This window comes from Ochlerotatus camptorhynchus, unplaced genomic scaffold (genome assembly GCF_037179485.1).
Source record: "Ochlerotatus camptorhynchus isolate MF236.1 unplaced genomic scaffold, CSIRO-AGI_Acam_v1.1 ptg000094l, whole genome shotgun sequence".
NCBI classification, from domain to species: Eukaryota; Metazoa; Arthropoda; class Insecta; order Diptera; family Culicidae; genus Ochlerotatus; species Ochlerotatus camptorhynchus.
The window spans coordinates 5,097,122-5,120,076 of record NW_027040584.1 but is presented as its reverse complement, the minus strand read 5'-3'; the positions used below and the strand labels follow the sequence as shown (position 1 = coordinate 5,120,076).

At 41.2% G+C, this 22,955-nt stretch overlaps 1 protein-coding gene across 1 annotated transcript in view; it reads right to left on the bottom strand.

The window, feature by feature from the left end:
* The window catches only part of LOC135698746 (lutropin-choriogonadotropic hormone receptor-like), a 129,799-nt gene that overhangs the window by 46,693 nt on the left and 60,151 nt on the right, over positions 1 to 22,955 (bottom strand). The window contains exons 5-8 of the mRNA XM_065218870.1: positions 6,814 to 6,882; positions 6,599 to 6,673; positions 6,354 to 6,471; positions 6,100 to 6,288 (exon numbers count right to left, since the gene is read on the bottom strand). Of these exons, the coding sequence (XP_065074942.1) occupies positions 6,100 to 6,288; positions 6,354 to 6,471; positions 6,599 to 6,673; positions 6,814 to 6,882 (451 nt within the window). The remainder of the gene's footprint in view (positions 1 to 6,099; positions 6,289 to 6,353; positions 6,472 to 6,598; positions 6,674 to 6,813; positions 6,883 to 22,955) is intronic.

Here is a 22,955-nt window from a genome sequence, read left to right as displayed (position 1 = left end):
AACACCCGTCTCACACCCACGAATGTTTCCTTCGGCCGATAATTATCAATATACGGAAAATGGATGTAATGTCGGTCTTAATGCCCCTAATTTGGGCCCATACATAAATTCAGCAATCGACTAAATTTTCAATAGCGACCAAAAATATCCATTAGTACCGTCCCAATGACGCATTCATCCAGATAAAATTAATAAATAGCAGACTTATACCCACTTTTCAATTATGGAATCCAAAAGCATCTTCAACCTTTGCACAGTTGCGAAAAAGTCCATCCTCAGAATACCTTGAGGTTCTTTTCGAAATGTTTAGAACTCAATGAGCTCTTTTGAAATTCTTCTCAGAAGTCCTCTGGAATTATTTTTAGAACTCTTCTCGACTTGTACTCAGAACACCTTGAACTGAAATTCCCTTGGAGTTTCAGAAGAATTTCCTCAGTATTGTCCAGAAATTATTCCCGGAATGAGCTAGAAACTATCGGTACTCCCTTGAAATTTTCCTCAAAATCCCTTTGGAATTTCACTCAAAATCTAATTTTGCTTTGTATTCTTTTCGGAATTATCTTGGAAGTATCTGCAGGATTCACTAGAAATTATTCGCAGAATTTTCTTGGCATACTCCCCAGAAATCCTTTGGTACTGGTCCTCAGAATTCAATATCCTTAAGGTTCTTCTTGGATTTTTTTAGAACTCTCCTAAGAGCTCTTTTGAAATTCTTCCAAGAAGTCCACTGGAATTATATTTAGAACTGAAATTCGTTTAGAGTTTCAGAAATTGTCCCCGGAATGAGCTTGAGATTATCCTCGGAATTCGCTTTGAGTTTTGCGTAAAATCCCTTTGGAATTTCGCTCCAAATTTGATTTTCTCGGTATTCTTTTCGAAATTATCTTGGATCTATGTGCAGGATGCACTACAAATTATCCGCAGAATTTTCTTTGAACTCTACCCAGAAATATTTTAGAACTGTCCTAAGAATTCAATATCCTTGAGGTTCTTCTCGGAATATTTTAGACCCTTTTTTCTCCGAACACTTTGGAACAGAAATTTCCCTTAAGTTTCAGAAGAATTTCCTCTGTATTCTCCAGAAATTCTTCCCAAAATGAGCTTGAAATTATCCTCAGAATTTCCTTGAAATTTTCCCCAACATACCTTTGTAATTTCAATCAAAATTTGATTCTCTCGGTATTCTTTTCGAAATTATCTTGGAACTATCGGCAAGATTCACTATAGAAATCATTCGCAGAATTTTCATGGAATCATCCCCAGAAATCTTTTCTTTTGGAACAATCCTCAGAATTCAATACCCTTGAGGTTCTTCTCGGAAGTCAAGTTTTAGTTGTCCGTCCATCCACCAAAACGTTGTAGTTTTTTTTACCAGAAATGTTCAATAAAGCTTGCCCCTCCATTCACCAGAACTGTGCAATTTTTACATCAGGAATTTTCAATTCAGTTTGACCCTCCGTGCAGAAGATTGTTGCAAATCTAACACCAGAAATTTTCAATACAAACTTGTCTCCAGAAAATTTTACACCAGAAAATTTCATTTGACCAGAACGATGCAAATTTCCCACCGTTAATGTTTAATAAAAATTGCTTCTCCAATCTTCTGATTGGTGCAGATTTCCTTTTTTCATTTTCCACCAGTTATTTTCAATTTCTATCATCAGAATGTTGCAGGTTTTCAACCAAATAAAGCTTGCCCCTATTTCAGATTTTTCATCATACATTTTCAGTAAAGCAGCTTCCCTTCAATCATCAGAATGGTGCAAATTTTACACCAGAAATTATTATCAAAGAATGTTTCTCTATTCAGCAGAAGGATGCAAATTTAAGACCAAAAATTTTCCGAAAAGCTTACCCATCCGTTCATTGTTGTGGTGCAGATTTTCCACCAGATATTTTCAATATAGCTTAATTTTAAATAAAGCTTGTGCCTTCATTTATCAGACCAGTGCAAGTTTTCCACCAGAAATTTTCTGTTCATTTCATTTATCAGAGCGATGCAAATTTTGCACCAGAATTTTTCAATAAATCATACTCCTCCATTCATCAGAACGATGCACCAAAAATTGTCTGTGAAGTTTTTTTCACCATGCACCTTTGTGGGTCAATTTTCAGGCTTTACCTTTTCATGCACCATAATGGTGTAAATTTTCCACCATAAATTTTCAATGAAGCTTACATTCATCAGAACGATGCAAATAATGCACCAGAAAAATGAATAAGCCTTGCTTCTACGTTCACATGTTGACGATTTTCAAGTCCGGTGGCAGTTTTGGACCCGCCAACGGAGGAATTTCCCCAGCTGGATGGCATGGTGGCTCGAGACGGCTAATACATAGGTGTAACAGTCGGAAGAAGTGTTAGTTTGTTTACTTAAATGAACCATGCCCATTTTGTTATGGCATGTTTGCTATACGAAATGCGCCTCGTGTTTATTAGCGAATTTCACATCAAAGATTGATTAATTGAGTAGGAAATCAGTTTGGCACGGCATTTGTGACCAGCATACACCTTCCGGTAGTATGAAACAGGTCAAAAACTGTTCAAATCCGCAGATAAAATTTTTGTTTTGAATTTCTGTATAGCAAAATAGTGAACTTTTCGTGAACATTAACGGCAAAGAACTCACCAACACTGGGAGACTGTGAGTTCCTGCCCACCTGTTCATTTTCCATCGTGGGTACCGATGGCCTGCCGGTAGCACGATGGAAAATGAACAGGTGGGCAGGAACTCACAGTCTCCCAGTGTTGGTGAGTTCTTTGCCGTTAATGTTCACGAAAAGTTCACTATTTTGCTATACAGAAATTCAAAACAAAAATTTTATCTGCGGATTTGAACAGTTTTTGACCTGTTTCATACTACCGGAAGGTGTATGCTGGTCACAAATGCCGTGCCAAACTGATTTCCTACTCAATTAATCAATCTTTGATGTGAAATTCGCTAATAAACACGAGGCGCATTTCGTATAGCAAACATGCCATAACAAAATGGGCATGGTTCATTTAAGTAAACAAACTAACACTTCTTCCGACTGTTACACCTATGTATTAGCCGTCTCGTGCCGGTAGAGTTCTACCTACGAACATTCGACGTCATCTATCGGGAGCTGTACTTCGTAATAAATGAGGCTATGACGAATGAGCTCCCCTCGGAATTCACCGCTGGCACAATCGTGCTGGTCAAAAAGAGAGGTGGCGATGGGACAGCGAGAGCATACCGTCCGATTAGCCTGCTCAACGTCGATTATAAAATTCTTAGCCGTGTGATGAAGGCCCGTTTGGAACGCGTGCTGCAGATACATCGAGTTCTGAGTGACGGTCAAAAAATGCGCCAACACCGACCGCTCTATTTTTCAAGCTACACTCTCGCTCAAGGATCATGTGGCCCAGCTTATCGCAAGAAAACAGAAGGGGAAGCTGATCTCGCGTTTGATCGGGTCTCTCATGAGTTTCTTCATCGAACCCTTCTCTCTCTGGGAACCAATCATGATTTCGTCGGCTGGCTCTCTCGAGTGGCCGATACCTCTTCATCACGACTGTTAGTGAATGGGCACCTTTCACAGTCGTTCCGCATAGAACGATCCGTACGTCAGGGAGATCCGATGTCGATGCTGCTCTTTGTGCTCTACCTCCATCCCCTCCTCACACGGGTGGAGCGTGTGTGTGGCGGTGATCTTTGCGTTGCGTACGCTGACGATATCACGGTGATAGCAACATCAACGCAAACAATTGAACGGATCTTTCAGCTGTTCGACTGCTTTGAAGTCGTTGCCGGGGCAAAACTAAATCGCCATAAAACAGTGGCAATCGATGTTGGATTCATCAATGGGGATCCACTGTTGATACCAGGACTACAGAATACAGAGAAGGTGAAGGTTCTGGGTGTTATTTTTGCAAACTCAGTGCGGCTGATGGTGAAGCTAAACTGGGATACGCTAAACAACAAAATTCGGCAGCTTATATGGATGCATAACATGCGCTCCCTTACCCTGCAGCAAAAGGTAATATTACTTAACACCTTCATCACAGCGAAGGTGTGGTACCTCTCTTCCATATTACCACCGCAATGTATCCACACGGCAAAGCTGACAGCGACAATGGGGACTTTCCTGTTTCGAGGATTGGCAGCACGTGTCCCAATGCAGCAGCTGGCGCGCAGTAAAGAGTATGGAGGACTAAAACTGCAATTACCAGCGATCAAGTGCAAAGCGCTTCTCGTCAATCGCCATCTTCAAGAGATCGATTCCCTTCCCCACTATCAGTCCCTTCTCGCCCAAAATATTCCTTTTCCTGCCGATCTTCCCTGCCTAAAACTCCTCTCTCAGCAATCTTCCTTGTATCCCCACCACATCCAACAAAACCCCACCAGTGATCAAATTCACCGCTTCTATCTGGAGCAAACCGAGATACCAAAAGTGTAACGGAACCAGCCAGGCCTGAACTGGAAGAAGATATGGGCAAAAATTTCATCAAGAAGACTGTCATCGAGCCAGCGCAGCGATCTCTACTTGTTAGTGAACGAAAAAACGGAGCACCGCAGACTGATGAACATCATCGGCCGTGCAAACGACCCACATTGTCAGCACTGCATGGTAGTCACCGAATCTTTGCAACACAAGTTCAGTGAGTGCCCCCGAGTAACCGCGGCATGGGCGTACGTGCAACGAAGGATGACGGTGACTCTCGGTGGGTGGCAAAGGCCTACGTTCGAAGACCTTCTACGCCCGATCCTGGGTACAATTGCAACAGAGACAAGAATCAATTTACTTAAAATTTTCATAAAATACATCAACTTTATTAATGCCAATATTAATAGTAGAATCGATGTTGGTGAGCTAGAGTTTGTTCTAAATCTAGAAGAATAATTAAATTTTTTATCTGTTTGAATGTGTTATTTATTATTAAAAACTAAATAAACAAAATTTTTACAAAAAAAAAAAAAACTTTCCACCAGAAATTTTCAATTAAATGTGCAGCTCCAGATTTTAAACGTGATTCAATTAATGCATTATGATAAGTCATTCGTTTTGATTAGTCCCTCGACGTTATTCAGTTTGATTAGTCCCTCCATGCACCACCTTGATGATATTTTTACACCAGAAATATTCAATAAAAAGATTTATCTTTGATTTACCACCACGAAGTTTAATTTTTTCAACCTTAAATTTGCCCTCTTGTTTAAACCCTCCATGAGCAACCTTGAAAAAAAAATACACCAGATTTTTTTGTATTTTTTTACTTTTATTGAAGTTTGTCCCTTCACGCACCTTTGTGGTGCAATTTTCAGGCACCATCTCAAAGGAATTGACGCAATAAAAGGTTTTCATTTACCTTCAAATCAAGTTCTGGTTATTTAACCTTAAAATCAATTTATTTTATATCATAGTTTTGTGAATGTGGAAATAAAAATCTTATTTTTAAAAGGGGGCAATTGCCCCACCTTGCCCCACCCTGTGCACGCCAGTGCGTACGGTGTAGCTGCACCACTTACCTATCGATTTGGGTTTTATCATTGGGGCTATTATGTAAGTCGAATCGAGTGTCACTTCTGGTATTTTTGTATTACAGGATTGAACGCAGTGACCAGAAGTGACGCTCGACTCGACATACATAATAGGGCTTATGGTCTTATAGCCCATGATTAAGACTTAAATAATGGTTTAAAGCCGCCAAAAAATGTGGAATGTGTCAGAACACATAGGGGAATGTACGTATTCTCGTCAATCTGCGCTATTAGCATTTTCTCAGCGTTACGTATACATTTGACGTGTTTGTTTGTTTACATTTATTTGCTGCTTTCTACTCTATTCATTCAAATCGACAGATTTGACGAAAAACTGTTTGAAAACGATTTTACAACGCTCCAAACTTCTCATGTGAGTGTGACTATTGTCGGCAGCCTCTTTTTCTTCGGCAACCTTCCCATTTGAACTGCGTGTTAACCAGTTGTTCTATTATCGGCAACAAGAATTTGTCTACTTTTTGTAGTGTGTATGTTTCATTTAATGAAAAACTTGCTCAGTCTTAAAAATGTCATCAGCGTGAAGCCGTCATTTACGCTAGATCTACCGAACAACCATCGCTCAAGAAAAAACTTACCCCATCGGTGGCCAGTTCGCCGAAACCGGTCAGCTTCACTTTAGGCGTGGCGAACCCCTTGGCGATGCACTTCTTCTGATCCTCGTGGAACCGTCGTAGATTCTGCTCGTGCCCGTCCGGGTCGTGTTGGGCCGGAAACCGAAACGCGCAACAGTGGAACGAGTGCGTTAGGTATGCGGTTTGCAGATTCTGGAATGAAGGTCAGAAAGATTTTAATGGCCATCCGAAAAGTGCGCTGCCACTCAAGAGCCAACCTTAAAATTGTACACCGATGGAATCGTCTTGAGCGAATGAGTGTTCTGTATTCGAAGAATTTCTAGCTCGCTGAGGCCTTCGGTTGGCATGGCCTCCAGTGCCGTCCCGGAAAGGTCCCTGCAAAAGGAAAAACCGCAAACATTTGTAGGTTGATAAACAGCAAAAGCTTCGTGGAAGAACCGGGAAACCGAAACCTTTTTTCTTTGTCATTAATTATTTCCCATCATTTGCGGATGACACTTACAGCTCTCTGATGTTTCGCATTCCGACGAAAGCGGACGGGTCGATGTGTATCAGTTTGAAGTTGAGCTTCAGACTTCTGCTCGGCGGGGCCGCGAAAGAGGGTGGCAGCACGTGACGGAAATAGAAATAGGAAATAGAACATGAGACCGATATTGATTCATTGTCAATAAGTGAATAGACAGAGAGGGAAGGGGTGAATCGGGATCTAATACTTACAGTTTGGCCACCTGTGAACCAAAAAATGCTGCGCCATGGATCTGTGTGAGTGCGTTATTATCTAGAATTCTGAGAAAGACAGAAAAAGAACCAGCCGGTTGGATTAAAATTGTATGACAGAGATTCGTGATGTGCTGTAGTGACAGAAATAAATAATCCAATTCTTCTTTGATGGAAGCACACACCGGACAAAATTATTCATTTCCTTTCATGACGCAATTATGTTGACAAAAATAACCCTTATTTGCGTAGTTTGACATGGATAGAGTTCTTTAAGGCTCAAGACACCGGCACTCAACCCGAGTAGATGAGACTACCAAATCCAAAAATTCGGGAACAGAACATCAAAAATTGCTATTAGTTTGACTGATATAAGAAGTAAAATATCAAAAATAATATCATAAAATGTATGGGGCCATAACTGAGGAAAATATAAGTCAGTTGATGCCATATCTAAAGAATATCAAAAATAATATGAAATAAATATCACATTGTCATCAAGCTATTGGTAAATTATTTAAAATAATCAATTTAGTGACATATTAATAGCTACTTCTTCAATCATACAAAATAAGCCTTTGAATTATTGATACCAAAATATCAAAACCATTGGAAACTATGTTTTGATAGCAAATTAAGCTTAAAGAGTGTCCCACATCAAATTGCATCACGGAAAAAGGCAGAAGAAAATTACCAACTGGGTATTTTCTCTTGAAAATTTGGGTAAAAGTAGTTTAGCGTGTACTGTTTACACTGAATTTTTATCGCTGTCAGTTTTTCGAAAGTTGGAAAAAATGGCGTCACCCGAAAAGCAACGTCGCGGATTAATTTTGCGCAAGTACCTGGAAAATCCTCAACTCTCTCATCGGGACATCGGAAAACAACTCGCAATCGTACAGTCAACGGTGAGTCGTGTGATTAAACGTTAATACGAAACTCTGAGCATTGAACGGAAGGAGAAATTTGGCCAGAATGGATGTTCTATTAGTGATCAGGATCACAAGCGTGTCGTGAAAGCGTTTAAGCGGAATCCCAATGCTTCGGTCAGGGATGTGGCCAAAAAGTTGAATCTGTTCAAGTCTTTCGTTCAGACAGCCAAGGACGCTCTTTGTACGTATGCAGTCCCGCATACGTACAAAGAGCGTGACGAACGGCAAAATACGGTGGGAAAGTCACAGGCCCGGCAACTATACACCCAGATCCTGACGAAGTATGAAAGATTGAAAAGGATCGGTTAAGTAGGTAATTTTTAACAGCGTTTTTTTCTGTGATGCAATTAGATGTGGGACAGCCTTTTTAATTTGTTATTGCACATAACTTACCAATAACATAATAAGAAATTGGTGTTATATTTGATATCATTTTGCTTCCATATCAGTGTTAGTAAAAATCATTTCTCTTATACTAAAATTAACTAAAAACTAAAGGCATCCTTGAAAGATAATTCAACTAAATACCTGCATGAATTTGACTTTTGACGTGCCATCATGCTTTTGATCAAGGCAACCACTGAGTATCGAAGCAAACATTTAGTTTTGTTCACTCGTGGATCGATGATATTCATTTTTGGCTGTGTTGTTCTACTTTTCTTTATTTAACAACGGTCTCTATTCCGCAATCTAGTGCCAATCACCGACGGACATCGATTGCCATCCATTGACGGCAATCGAATGTGCAGGAAGGCAGCTTCCACACCTGCGTAGGATATCGTACCCATTCACAACACACATGGGCCGGAACCAACGGATTTACTTCCCTTCCGAAGGAAGACGTGACCAGAGATTTGTATGCCTCAGTAAAAGCCCACCGACCTCGGCTGGGATTGAACCCAGACACATTGGGGTGTTAGAAAGCAGTCACGCTTACCACTACAACACCGGCACCGGTGGCTGTGTTGTTGTCAATGCAATATTCATTTTCATATGGGGTGGCGATGATTTTGAATAGCATATGCAAAAAGATTATTTTCATTTTATACAAATACCGTGGACTGCAATTCCCTACAAATTCGCATATCGGTTAATTTTTATATTTTTTTTTTGATTTGGTTGAAAATTTGCAGAAACGTTCCTTATGACCGACTATGCCATTTTGCATCTTCATATCGCCAATTTGAATCCAGCCTTATTTTTGAAAAGACCATATAGAAAAATATCAAGCTTATATTCAGAAAATTTTTACTCGAAAACTGTTTGTCCGATTGGTTTGGTGTCTTCGGCAATATTGAAGATAACTCAGTTCAGTAATTCAGAAGATGAAGTGGTAGTTAAAATTAATACTTTTCATTATAAGTGCATAAACGTGTTTAAAAAAAGTTGCTCGAAAAATTGCCGAAATTTCACGGATACTAATATACAGAAATTGGTTGATTTGGGTTTTGCAGAACAGAACCAACTTAACAGTAAATTATTTTTTTTTATTCTTGTCGTATACAGCTTTCTAAACGTACCGAACTATCAAGTAGCGACGAGTTATCAAACTACGATAAACAAGATATCAACATGTATGTTTCAAGTCAGGAATCTTTAGTAACTGTATCATCAATAACATCGGTAGAAACAATCGACTCTTATGTTGGAAATATTCACAAAGCGTTATTATTGAACTTTTCAAAAAATATATATCTAGTATTTTGACATCACCAATTGATATGAAATTTTTAGTACGCCCACGCAAACCAATACCACTTACGGAAAGGTGTTGTTGGTTTGCGTGGGACTACTTTGGTTCGCGTGTAAAGGGTCTTAGAAAGTTTGTTTACAAATGCTTTTGTGCCGTTATCAAATTTTATGCCTGATATGACATGAGTGATTTCGTTGTAATTCCTAAAATTTTTGTAAATTAAACCATTTCTGATCAGATATGTTATTACTAGGACATCATTGCTTACTATTTTCAAAATCCACACAAGCACAAAATCAGCAGCTCTTATTATGAGAAAAACTAACACATATGCATTCGTGACGGTCTTCGGTGATAGTGTCGTTTGACAGAGCCTGTCATATGACATTTTAGTTTCGGACTGTACTATGATAGCTTGTTTTGCAAGTTTCGGAGGAAAAGGCAGTTGATTATCACAGAAAATGTGTCGACTACCGTGACCGCTTACAAGACTGGTTCCATTTTGTTTTCTTCCATTCGATATATGCTGAATGACGATTGGGCAATTTTAGTTTACACGGCGTGCAGATTAGCAATTATCATTATCTCACCTATCCCTATCCCTATCAAAACTCTTTCTATCAGTGATAGAAAACATTATAGGTAGGTGATAGAGAGTAGTATCAACAGGTGAAAACAAACAGATTTAAATTGCCTCATTACTTGACTAGCCTATTGGTCCCAAGCAAATCGATTAACGGACTCCATTCTAGTCTAAATCCTAGTACTACACTATGTTTGTTTTGATTCGCTATGAAAGTTTGACAGATAAAATGAGGGTTTCGTGGATTTTCCTATGTCTCGAGGGGTGCATCGATTAACTTGGAACCAAAGAGAGTACCAGAGCTGAGCCAAAAAGTTGAGTACGTTTCTTCAGGATCTTCTGGTCTTAGAGTTGCCTTTATGGTATTACTGTGCATTATTGGACCGATTGATGGCCGAAATCGCTGCAAAACGGCCAAACATGAAGCGAAAAAAAAATTGTTTCGCGACCACGGCTAAAATCAATAACTTACGGCTTCCAATCCAAATGGCTCATCAATAAAAAAATCAACTCCCGTGAGGAAATCATCGACGCCGCGGAGGAATATTTTGCAGACCTTCTGGAAAATTACTTTTCGGACGGGATCATGAAGTTGGAAAATCGCTCGAATAAGTGTATCAAGCTAAAAGGGGAAATGGCTCTAATGTTGACCTTTGGATCCAAAATTGGGCCCATCGCTAAACATCTGCTATTTATCAATTTTATCTAGATAAACGCGTCATTGGGACGGTACTAATGGATATTTGTGGTCGCTATTGAAAATTTAGCGAATTGCTGAATTAATGCATGGGCCCAAACTAGACGCATATAGGCCCAAATTAACTCCATTTCCCCTATATTGAATAAAAAAAAATATATATATAAAAAAATCATTCCCAAGAAGGTTACTTTTCACGCGACTCAATTCTTTAAACGCGTTATTCTCGAATCCAAATTTTTTACCTTATGAGACATGGATCTCGGAAACTATTCAATCAATTTTGCATATTCTTCTGCCAACAATGTAACACTGAATTATCTTTAACCTAACATGGTATTTTTTGGATATTCCAACTTTTTTTTATTTTTTACGCACTTTTCATCGATAATCAACAATAATATTTTGAGCTGATAATTTTCGAAAATAGAACTGAATGGTTGCTTAATAATATAATGAAAAGCCGAAGGGATTGCATGTATTCTAATGTTCTAAAAAGTTAACAAAATCTACATTTTTTTAGATATCTCAACAGGGTCCCGCCTTAAATCAACTAATTTAATGAAATAGCTTATTCTACTATCAGATCAAAATTAGCTGTTGAATTCAGGTTTAATAATAACCATGATAATAGCAAATTATACGTTGATAGCAGAATAAGCTATTAACATACTATAACCATAGACGTAACTCTAAAACCCGAAGGTCCCGAAGAAACATAGTCAACTTTTTGGCTCAGCTCTGGTACTCTCTTCGGGAGTTGCCTAGGACCAATGGGCTAGTCAAGTGAACCTCCCTTCTAGCATAATAACCCACCGGGGGCGGCCGGTGTGTTTGAGATAATCAACGTTTTACGTTTTTTGACGTGGACTACGTCTTACGGGAAGGTACTGAGGGTAAATCGAAAATCTAAAATTGCGACCGTCACGAAAAGGTGTAAGGTTTTGAACGGTTATAAGTTTGTCATTTATAGATGAAATTAAAATCCAAATTCACCAATCGATAAGAAATAACTCTTGTAAGCTGTTACAATAATTTGTCAATTTTTCATAGAAAACTGTTTTCAAAATGGACAAATAAAAAGTGATAATTTTATCACTGTTTACATGAAATAAACGTTCTCCCCAAACCCAGTCCTCACAATCACGTACAATTTGGTTGCACATCGTGCTGCTTGAATCTGAAAAGTTATAAAACAGCGCTGCTAATGTACCTCAACTCATTTTCGCTTCGGACGGCGGGTAACCAGGTAGCAGCAGCAGCAGTATGAAGGTGGCCCCACATACTAACACCACTTTATCATGTAGGGGAAAATTTCCTCTATCTGATGGTAGTGTTAGCATGCGTGGGTGAGCTACCAGTTACGCCAAATCGACTATCAAAAACTGCTACGTCCCTTCGAAAAAGTAATCGAGAAATACTTCTTGGGCTGTGTACCAATTGCCAAGTTTAATTTGACTCGCGGTTAAACGTGACATTTCGAAAGTTATTTGCAATGTTCGAAAATGCCGGAAATTGATCAGTTTTCAAATAGAACTCAGCCACGGTTACCAAAGTTTAGCTTCTAGTCGGTCCGAAATAACCACGCTCGTATAGCAGAGTTATTCGATAACTCATTGGTCACTTTTAACCACGAGTTAAATTTAACTCTCCCATTGCGACACAGCCTTGGAAGTAAAATGATGGCCTTCCATAAATTACGTATATTTTTTACCAATTAAAGCCCCTTCCCCCTCGGAGCGTGTTTTGCAATACACCTAATACATGGCCGATTCCAACTTCTGAAACCCCTCTCCTCCCTCAACTACAACGTTATTTATGAAAGTTCCCTAGTCATTGAGCAACACTGAAAATCAGCAGCACACCACACAAAACGGGTTGGACGTTTATCATATATGATTTATGCGAAATTTCGATATTGATAGTCAATATTTCGCGATCAGAACATTTTAGCTTGAAATCCCTCCATTTAATTATCGGTACATCTTTAATAGATTAAATAAAAAAAAATCTTATGTTTTTTTTTTAAGATTTCGTACGTATTGTGAACGCACATTCATTATTTTGCATAAGAAAACAGGAACGGGGTGTTTCTGTGGTGATAAAAAGGATTTTCCTAAGCAGATTACAGTTTCTGTACCAAGCACAGAAATTGTCAGACGGTACCTCTATTTATGCTTATAGATTAGCTATGAAAACTATGCACGGTTTATACAACCCCGTTCGATTGCATAATTCTTCAAGTAGGAGGGACTTGCAATGCTTATCTCTTAGCATAAATAAAGGTACCGCCAAGTTTTTTTTTTGTTTTTTTTTTCGTCTCATTCTCTGCTTGAACGTCAAGCAGTTTAGTTCGGTTAGAGCTCGCTCTCGTGAGTTGTTCGGAAAGTATTTTTTTGAGTTAGTGTTCGCGCTCTTTCTTTCGTGGTTTGTCGTGCGTGTGTGTGTGCCCCGAAATGAGGAAGCATCGCTCGCGAAGCCCGGTGAAGGACCAGGACGCCGGTGAAGGAAGCTCCGGTGTGCCCACATCGAACAGGTTTGCTGTTCTTCCCATCGATGGGCATACCCAGCCAGCTGCAAAAGGAAAGCGCAGCAAGAAGAGGAAAAAGAATCGGAGCCAGTCCGATTGCACGATTTCTCGCGACGATGCTACTGCGACAAAAGGTAGTGATGTCGGAGATTTCGGTGACGTTGCCGACACAAGCACGGCAAAAGTAAAGCTACCTCCGTTGGTAGTTAAAAATGCCCATCTTAACGATCTCATCGCAGATCTGGCGTCGCTGGGCGTTAAAGCCGAATTCAAGTTGGGCAGAGTCTTGGTCGTTGCCCACCTGAGGACTTCCAAGGTGGAATTTTTCACCCACGACATTCCCGGCGAGAAACCATTCAAGGTCGTCATCAGGGGTCTACCGAACTTTGACCCGAAGTGGATCGAAGCGGAAATCAAGAACCGCTACAAGCTGGCCCCAACTGCCGTCTTCCGGATGACAAGGAGGGACGAGAACGTGAAGAAATATCCGGATTGCCTTTTCCTGGTGCATTTCCGGAAGCGAACTGTGACGCTCAATGCGTTAAAGGCCATCCGCTCCATCAATTCCATCATTGTCCGATGGGAACCATACCGTGGCGGCCATCATGACGTCACCCAGTGTCAGCGTTGCTTGAATTTTGGACACGGCACCCGAAACTGCTTCGTCAAGCCGCGCTGTGGCAAATGCGCCCAAAACCATGTCTCCTCCGAGTGTGTTGTCGACGAGTCGGAAACGGCCAAATGCGCCAACTGTGATGGCGCTCATCAAGGGTCCGACAAACAGTGCCCCAAACGCGAAGATTTCAAGCGGATCCGAAAGCAGGCGTCCACAAAAAAATCAACCAGGACGAAAGAAGGACAATACACCGGCATTCAGAGTGGAGGATTTCCCACCTCTTCCTGCTACGCAACACAGTCATGTAAATCCGCGGGTGCAATCCGGCCCTCGTCAAGAAACGTCTGGTGCTTCTGCTGGACAAAGCTCGCCATCCCCCCTGGATTCTGGAGACAATCACCAGCGCAAAACGCCAATCTTGATCTCTTCTCTGCGGATGAGCTGATGAAGATTTTCGTCGACATGACCAGCGCTCTTCGCCAGTGCCGCAACAAGCCCGAACAGATCCAAGTGCTCGGTAAGTTTATTATTCAGTATGGTGTCTAAACCGTTAACGATCGTCACATGGAAGGCATGCTCTGTAAGGGCAAAAATACTCGAGCTTGCTGACTTCCTCCGCAAGCATAGTATCGACGTGGGCCTCCTAACAGAGACCCATCTTAAATTCAGTGACAGCTTTTGGTTGCCTGATCACAACATTATCCGGCTGGATCGTATCGACTCCAGGGGGGGGGGGGGGTTGTTGCGATCATCATCAAGAAAGGAATCAAGTTCATCGAGGCCCTTAGTGTGGAGGTGGAATCACCAACCGGAAACGTCCGGTTCATCGCCGTTTACTGCCCTCGTCAGTGTGCTGCCAGCAACGGACTAAGGATGAAGTTCAAGAACGACCTCACCGCTATCACTCGCACGAGCTCACGATTCGTCATTGGGGGCGATCTAAATGCCCGCCACGAAGCATGGCGGAACTATCAGCGGAATCAGAATGGACGTCTGCTCTTCGACCACTCGCAGCATGGACTGTATACGGTGCAATTTTCGGATGAACCGACATTGATCTCTCCGGCGGGAAACCCTTCCACGCTGGACTTCTTCCTGACGAACTTCGGGCTATCCAAGCCAGTGGCAATCAATGACTTATGCTCTGATCACCAACCGGTGGTGGCTGAGGTCGGCATCAACATAGCTCCTGCTCCAATCCTACGAAAAGACTACCACCACGTAAACTGGGTTCAGTTTGGACGTGTAGTTGACCGGAACATTAACGAAAATCCGCCGCTTGACACCGTAGAGGACATCGACCGGGCTCTCGAAGGACTCCACCAGGCCATATCCATTGTGTTCGACAAGTTCCGGTGAGGGGTAAGTTTGTTGACATTGATTCCCACACCTAGTTACTGATTCGTTTGAGAAATGTGCGTAGACGCCAGTTTCAGAGGACTGGAGATCTGAGCAAAAAACATGAAATGGCCGATCTGAACAGGCAGATTGCTTCCAGAATGGACTCACTCCGAAATAAAAGTTTCGGGCGTGTTGTCCAGAATCTGGATGACCGCTCCCGTCCATTCTGGAAGGTAGCCAAGGTGCTAAAAACTCATCCCAAACCCGTTCCACCTCTTAGAGTCGAAAATGATGACGATCGGCTCAAAATCACCCCGCAGGAGAAAGCAAATGCGATTGGCAACCACATTGCTTCGTCGCATCTGCTTGGCTCCATCATCCAAAGTCCGCTTGAAAATCAGGTTTCACAATGTGTACAAAACTTGGATGCCTCCCCTTGTGTCGTCCCTTCGACAGAAAATATTACAGTGGAGCAGATTTGCTCAGCGCTGAAAAACACCAAGAACATGAAGGCTCCCGGGCTTGGTATTGAAGAAGCTGAGCACAAAAGTGTACTCGCTTTTGACTGCTATCTTCAATAGATGCTTGGAACTGCACTACTTTCCAAGTATCTGGAAGGTAGCAAAAATCATACCAATCCGCAAACCCGGTAAGGATCCATCACTACCTTCCAGCTACAGACCAATCAGCCTCCTTTCAGCGCTGAGCAAATTGTTTGAGAAACTAATTCTCAATCGTTTACTCAAGTTTGTCGAGGAGAACAACATTCTCCTACCTGAACAGTTTGGGTTTAGGAAGGGGCATTCCACAAATCACCAGCTAGTTCGGGTGATGAAAAAGATTCGGAGTAACAAGGCTCCATCCCAGCAGGTGTTCCTCAAGGAAGTCTGTTGGACCCTTTGCTATACAGCATCTACACTTCCGACATTCCTCTCTTGGGCAACGGTTGCGTATTCTTCCTGTTCGCAGATGATACCGCTGTAACCGTCAAGGGAAGGAGGCCTCGTGAAATAACAAACAAACTTCAACGATGCCTTGACGCCTTTGCTGATTATGCCAACTCGTGGAAAATCAAAATCAATGCCTCCAAAACCCAATCAATAATGTTCCTCCATCGACAATCTCCCAAACTAAAACCGGCTCCCTCTTGTACTGTAATAATGGATGGCACAAGGGTTGAGTGGTCCACCGAAGCGACATATCTTGGTATGTTGTTTGACGAGAAGCTCCTTTTCCGCTCGCACGTAGATAGGGCAGTAGTTAAGTGTTCCAATCTTGTTAGGTGCTTGTATCCGCTAATTTGCCGCAGATCTCGTCTCTCTAGGGTGAACAAACTGGCTGTCTACAAACAAATCATTGCGCCTGCGATCTTCTACTATCTTCAAACGCACAGGAACAAGATACAGGTAGCACAGAACAGGGTATTGAGGATGATCCTAGATCGTCCTTTCGATACCCGCATTTCCGATCTGCATCAAGAGGCTAACATTCCGAAAGTAGATTTTCAAATTAACGAAACTATTTAGGAACAAATTTGTGTAGAAATGCAATACATCAGAACATGCTTTGATAAGCAATTTGTATATAGTAGGTTAGGTGTATATAGTAGTTGTAGATTAGTTGTAGCTGTAAATAATAGTTTTAAGTAGCCTCTTTTTTCCAATTCAAAACAAACCAATCCCACCAAGGTGGTCATACTTTAACAGGCCTGATAGAACTACGAACAGTAAATAATAATTAAAATTTCAAAATAACTAAAGTTGAAAAGACGCATCTGTGTCACTTGAAAATCCATACATGTAAACCAAACAAATAAAAGAAATAAAGATCAATTCAATTAAAAAAAAAAAGTTTTTTTTTAGTGCTAGGTTCTGAAATTCGACAGTGAGCGTTCAAAAGGGCCTACTTGTAGTGTTCGATTTTCTTAATGAATTTTCTATTTACATTACTACCTACGCTTTTTTTAAGCTACTCAGTTTTAGAGTCAAAAATCACTCAGTCCAGCCAAAAGGGAAGTTACCCAAAAATGAGTAAACATACTTTTATTCAAATTTGAGTAAACGGGCTTATGGAGCAAACTGGGTAACGGTTACACAGATGATGACATTTGTCAACTGAGTAACCCTTACCCATTTCGATAGAAACGAATGCATGTCCCCCATGAATGCTGTAGATATATGTAAATTATTTCGTCCAGGAAGAATATTAAAATATTATGAAAATGATAATTCTGTATTGATACCAACCTATTTGATAGAGTTGTATTCCTGATCAACTTGCTGGTGATCGAGCTGGATATAGCTTTCACAATCCTGGATATTGAGTAGCTATTCATTTTCACTGCTTCACATCTAAAAACAAATTTTAGACTCACTGCGCAAAAATCGCCTGCTCACAACTTCAAAGTTCGCCATAATATTAAATTGATATCAGATCCTTTTACCCAGAATCTGGGTAGATTCCACTCATAGGAGCAAAACCAGTTTACTCATTTTTTGACAACTCCATACAGCATGCAAAAATGAGTGCGATCCACCCAGTCACTGAGTAGCCTCGAAATAGCGTGCAGCTAAGCGAAACAATTCAAGCTGAACATTGCATTAGGTCCTAAGTAACACTGACAAGATTCTCTTCGTCGACTTTCTCCTTGAATCCACTCGGCCCAAGTATTTTCAGCATACATATCGATAAAAGAAGTTTTTATCTAGCATCTAATATGACAAACACAACAAGAAACGATTCTGTGCTCAAGTTATTAAGGCTGTGTTCCATTTGGTGAAATTTACTTAAATTTGACAGATGGAAATTTTTCAAATAAACCTGCTATTCCAGCACATTTATTTCTGACAGACAAGGAATCAATTTGACAGACGCTTTCTCGAAAATCGGCCGATCTACAACAGAGGGATTTTCGAACATCTTAATTTATTTTCGAAGTGTCAAATCTAAGTGAAAATTTTCCAAATGGAACACAGCCATCGTATTTTTTTTTTTATTTGTTCAATCGGTAGATAAAAGATGTACCGAGAACTTATTCATGGCTAATTGATATCATCTCGATCAACTATGAAATGTTGCATAACATTGATGCAAAATTGTGCACTCCGTTTTTGTGTGTGCATTTTTTTTGAGCGTTTTGAAGTTGAATCGCTGAGGATCAATCTCATTACCATAGAAAAATTTCAACAGTACAGATATCAGCTCTCACAAAACTTATAACAAAGAAGCTGGAACTTCACGTTTGTTGCAGTCCAGTACACAAGTAGTTTCAATTTCATGAGTGATGTCACAACCGTCCAAGATTTGTGTCCTAGAAATCTTGAAGTGATAGGGAAAATCAGACATCATGATGGTCATTGTTGGATGCTTCAATGAATCAACTGAAGAAAGCCTTACTCATATCTGATTATAATTTAGGAACCAAATTGTAATAGAATATGTATTCGCATTTTTGTGAGGTCCTGAATTTAACCAAGTTTTACTAATAAGAAATCCAAAATATGTACATAGGATCGAGATCATAGGTTACTTCTACTGTATTTTAAATCAATATCTAGAACAAAATACACGAGAATTACACTACACAGCTTAACGTAGTCTACGTTAACCATGCGGCCGTGGCTTGTACACAACCCCACCAATTTTTTTTTTACAATCATTTACTTAGTTTTTTTATTTCAATGAATTTTTTTCTTCAAGATAATTCAACTATGATAACTATGCTATGATTTTTTGAAAAAAATATAATCATTTTTAATACCCCGTAGAAAAAGATCACTTGTAAATGAAAAATGCAACCAATTGATAGCAGCGAACATGTGAGCAATGTTTCATTCAAATCGGAAACACTCATGTCCAACCGGTTTGCGGAAATGCTCAATATTGTTTATCTAAAATATTTGGCCGGATATATATTGGATTCCAAAATGGAGGCGGACATCAATTCTAGCATCTACTCTTCGTACCAGTTTAGAAAATGAAATACTCATATTGCAGGGTATTTTTCTCATATCGACTTTTGTGATCGGATTTTATTAGTTCCATATCCCGGGCACGAAAATTTAAACTGTTTAAATTATTTTTTGCAAACGCTTTGTTCTTGAATTGCAGCTACAATGGTGCTTTGTGTGCTGGTTTCACATTTCGTTTTGTTATTCGGCATGAGCGTGTAGTTGGTGCGATGAGCTAGGCTTTTGTTCACGGATAGACGGATATTAAAAATGGCTGAAGATCCCAACTAACATTTTCAGTTTTATAAGCCAACTTTTCCAGCGTTGTGCTGTAAAGTAGCTGAAATAAAGCTGCAGATACCTAGAGCTACAAGTAGAAGCTAGCAAAATAGTTTTCGAGAGCGTTTACTCAACTTTTTCACAACCATTATTCCATTTGTCAGCCATGAATTCTGATCAATCAAGCAATCGTCACCCAATAAATGTCATGCTAATAAAGCGAATATATTACTTATTCGATGGCCTCTACACAACCAATTACTCTTGCTGAATAACATAATCAGCGAAAGTGCCTTTTCAACGACTAAGCAACCTGTATTCAGCGAATAAACTGTGTTATCGGTACTTCCCAAGTAACAATTTAGCAGCCTTTTGGCCTTCAAACTGATTTATTGTTGTTTTATAATGACAATAAGAAATCTTTTTAGTTTAAATACAGCATTTAAAAGTGCAACACATTCATGGTCAGTAGTTCAGCATTTTGCTGTTTTAAAAACCTTATAAAGTCTGACGATAAAGTCAAAACGGGTCTGGGTTTAAAAATGAATTTAATGAAGCACTCTATCCCTGTTTAAAACTGTTTAGTTAGTCAGTCATAAACCTGCTCGGTATTTTTTTTATTGATGCCACGACAAAATGCTCCACACCTAAACCCGTTCGGTTCCAAACGGGAGCAAAAAGCATATATTGCTGCTCTTTTGTGTCAATAAAGTGTATCACAAAACACCCTACTGTTTACAAATCAAACAAAACTAATTAAAAATATGGATCCGCCTAGAGACAGAGAATAAATAAATCGATTGAAGCTTTTAAACGAAGAATCACAAGGAAATGCCAAAGGATAGTCGAATATCAATTTTTTTCCCTTTGGTTTGTTTTTTCCGTCGATCTTGTTTTCCGTGCTGAGCACCAATGCTACCGACGTGCCAGGAAGGCAGCTCCCACACCTGGACCCTACCTATCGACCCATCAACTCATGAACCGGAGACCAACGGCTTTACTTCCCATCCCATCCGAAGGAAGGCGTGATCAGAGATGTTATGCCTCAGAACATCCCGGCGGTGCCGACTGGGATTGAACCCAGGCCTGCTGGGGTGAGAGGTAATCACGCTTACCACTACACCACCGGCGTCGTTGGTCGAATAACAATACAAGCGATAGTAGGAGGAATAATTCTAGCGATGCTGTCGACGGAAGGGAAAGGGTATCCAATTCCAGAACTTCATGGGAGGCCCAGCAGCTCTGACTGAACCGATCAACAATGACAGAACAGCCGACTGAGAAGAGTAAGTGAATGCGGCTCACGAAGCACTGAAAGCCATCAAATTAGAAGCCTCAAAATTGATGGAAATACCCAACATATTGTCAATGGCGTTTGCGCGTTTGGCGATCTGAATAAACACAGACCAACCTCTCCAGAAATTGCGTTGCGTTGGGAATAACATGCATCAGTACCAAACTGGGACTGCGGAAAACTGCCGACAGGTAACTTCAGAAGCTGTCAGTCAGCTGGAAACTGCCTGCCTTCCGAACCATAGCAGCGGTTTCATTCGGCGAAAGGGTAAACTGTTCCAAAAATCCAATCAAGCGCATATTAACGCACATCGCATCATCCGGGAGAAGGGAAACTTATTGGGAACGATTGAGCTTCCATCTGTTCCAAGTTATGCAGATACACTTCCTGATTAACTGTTGTAAATGGATGATATTCGCCCTTATCGAGGATGCCACGCAAGTTGTTGATCCAAGTAGAAGCTCGGTGCAATGATCGTGCAACAAAAGAATCGACATATAAACAAATTTTGACGTTTAACTTTTTCCAGGCACCATTAATGCCGTCATAAAACTAAACGAAATAGGATCAAGTAAAATGGCCTTAGATAAATACAGTTTAGTCTGAAAATTATCTTCATTAAAGCCAAATTAAAACGTTTTGCATTTGTAAGCGATTTAATGAATGCAAAATAGCTTTTTCACAATCAGCCTACGGAGTTGGCTTACAATTCACATGTACTCAAATAGAAGCAATTAAAACAGATTCCAGTAAAAAGACTAACAATACAGGCAACGAGAAGAAAAAAAAACAATCTGGTACATCAAAGTTAGGTAGGGTTTTGAAAGAGATCGGAGCTCCATAGTAGGAGGGGTGATCCCCCGTCCGGTAGAGATGTACCGTCAGCCAAAACAAAGTTAAAAGGACCTAAATGCTGTTGTATAACCCAGCGTCCTTGAGGAAATAAATAACTGTCGATAAAGTGGAAGGTTCGTCGCCCAGTATGTCCCTAATGCTGTTGGGAAGTGCGTACTGCTCCCGTAGATGTTGGTGTTGCGGACACAGGCATAGGATGTGTTCCACCGATGCAGTGGTTCCGCAAACGTAGCACATTCTGTGGAACTGCGTCCCACCAAAACTATGTGAGATCCTTGTATGGCCTGTCCTAAGACGAGAAACCACCTTCTGGTCCCGTAGTTTCGACATATCCGTCCACTTGCTTGTCGTTCCTTTGATTCGTCGGATGAAGAGGGATTGGGATTGGCACCACTCTGCTTCCCAGGCTTCCCACATTTTGCTGACTATCCATCGCTTTATGTCCTGTAGTGGCACTTCGTCGGTGTAACGGGGGCCAGCTGGTCCAGACCCTGCCAGGCTGTCGGCTTCGCTGTTGCCTGGGATACCGCAGTGCCCAGGGATCCAGGAAAACACCGTGTTGGGAGGTGTGGCCTCCACAATACCCTGTATCGAGGGTGAGTTATGGTCTCCGATGTAAGGGCTTGTATCACGCTGTACGAATCGGATAGCACCAGTATGGGCCGGTCCGAGGGTGTTGTAATGGCAACAAAGATGGCCGCAGCTTCGGCGGAGAAAACCGAGCATTGTGGTGGTAGGCTGCTACTCATCGGTGCTGAAATTCCGGCTACTCCAATTCCGACCCCGGCTCGGGAAAGCGATCCGTCTGTGTATATGTGGGCATGGGTTGGATAGTCCGAGCCTAGCAGTTCGGCTATTGTTCTCTTCAGCGCTGCAGAGTTATCTCCAGCCTTGAACCTGCTTTTTATCCGACTATCGATTTTTGGTGGAGGTATGCGCCAACTTTTGTCTCCGTACCAGTGGACCTTGGCCACTGGGGGAGCTCCGAATTGGCAGTCATGCGGAGGAGCCTGTGCCCCTCATCGAGGAGAAAGATCCTGTCATTTCCGGAGGTCATTGCGATAAAGGCAGCGGCTTTCGTTGCAATTGCTGCGGTTATACGATGGCGGAAGGGCAGAATACCCACTTCGATGCATGCGGCATCGGTGGGCGTTGACGGAAGAAGACCGGAGACAATCCGAACGTAGGTGTTAAAAGTTGGTGCTAGTATCTGCACGAGCTTTTCGGTGGCGATGCACGTCATCTCAAGACCGTACAGTAGGCGACTATCGATGACGGCTCTTGCAACCCGGAAACGAGTGTCACGATTGTTAGACCGGTGGGGGCGAAAGATAGTGCGGATCAAGTTGATCCTGCTGCGGCAGTTGTTCTTGAT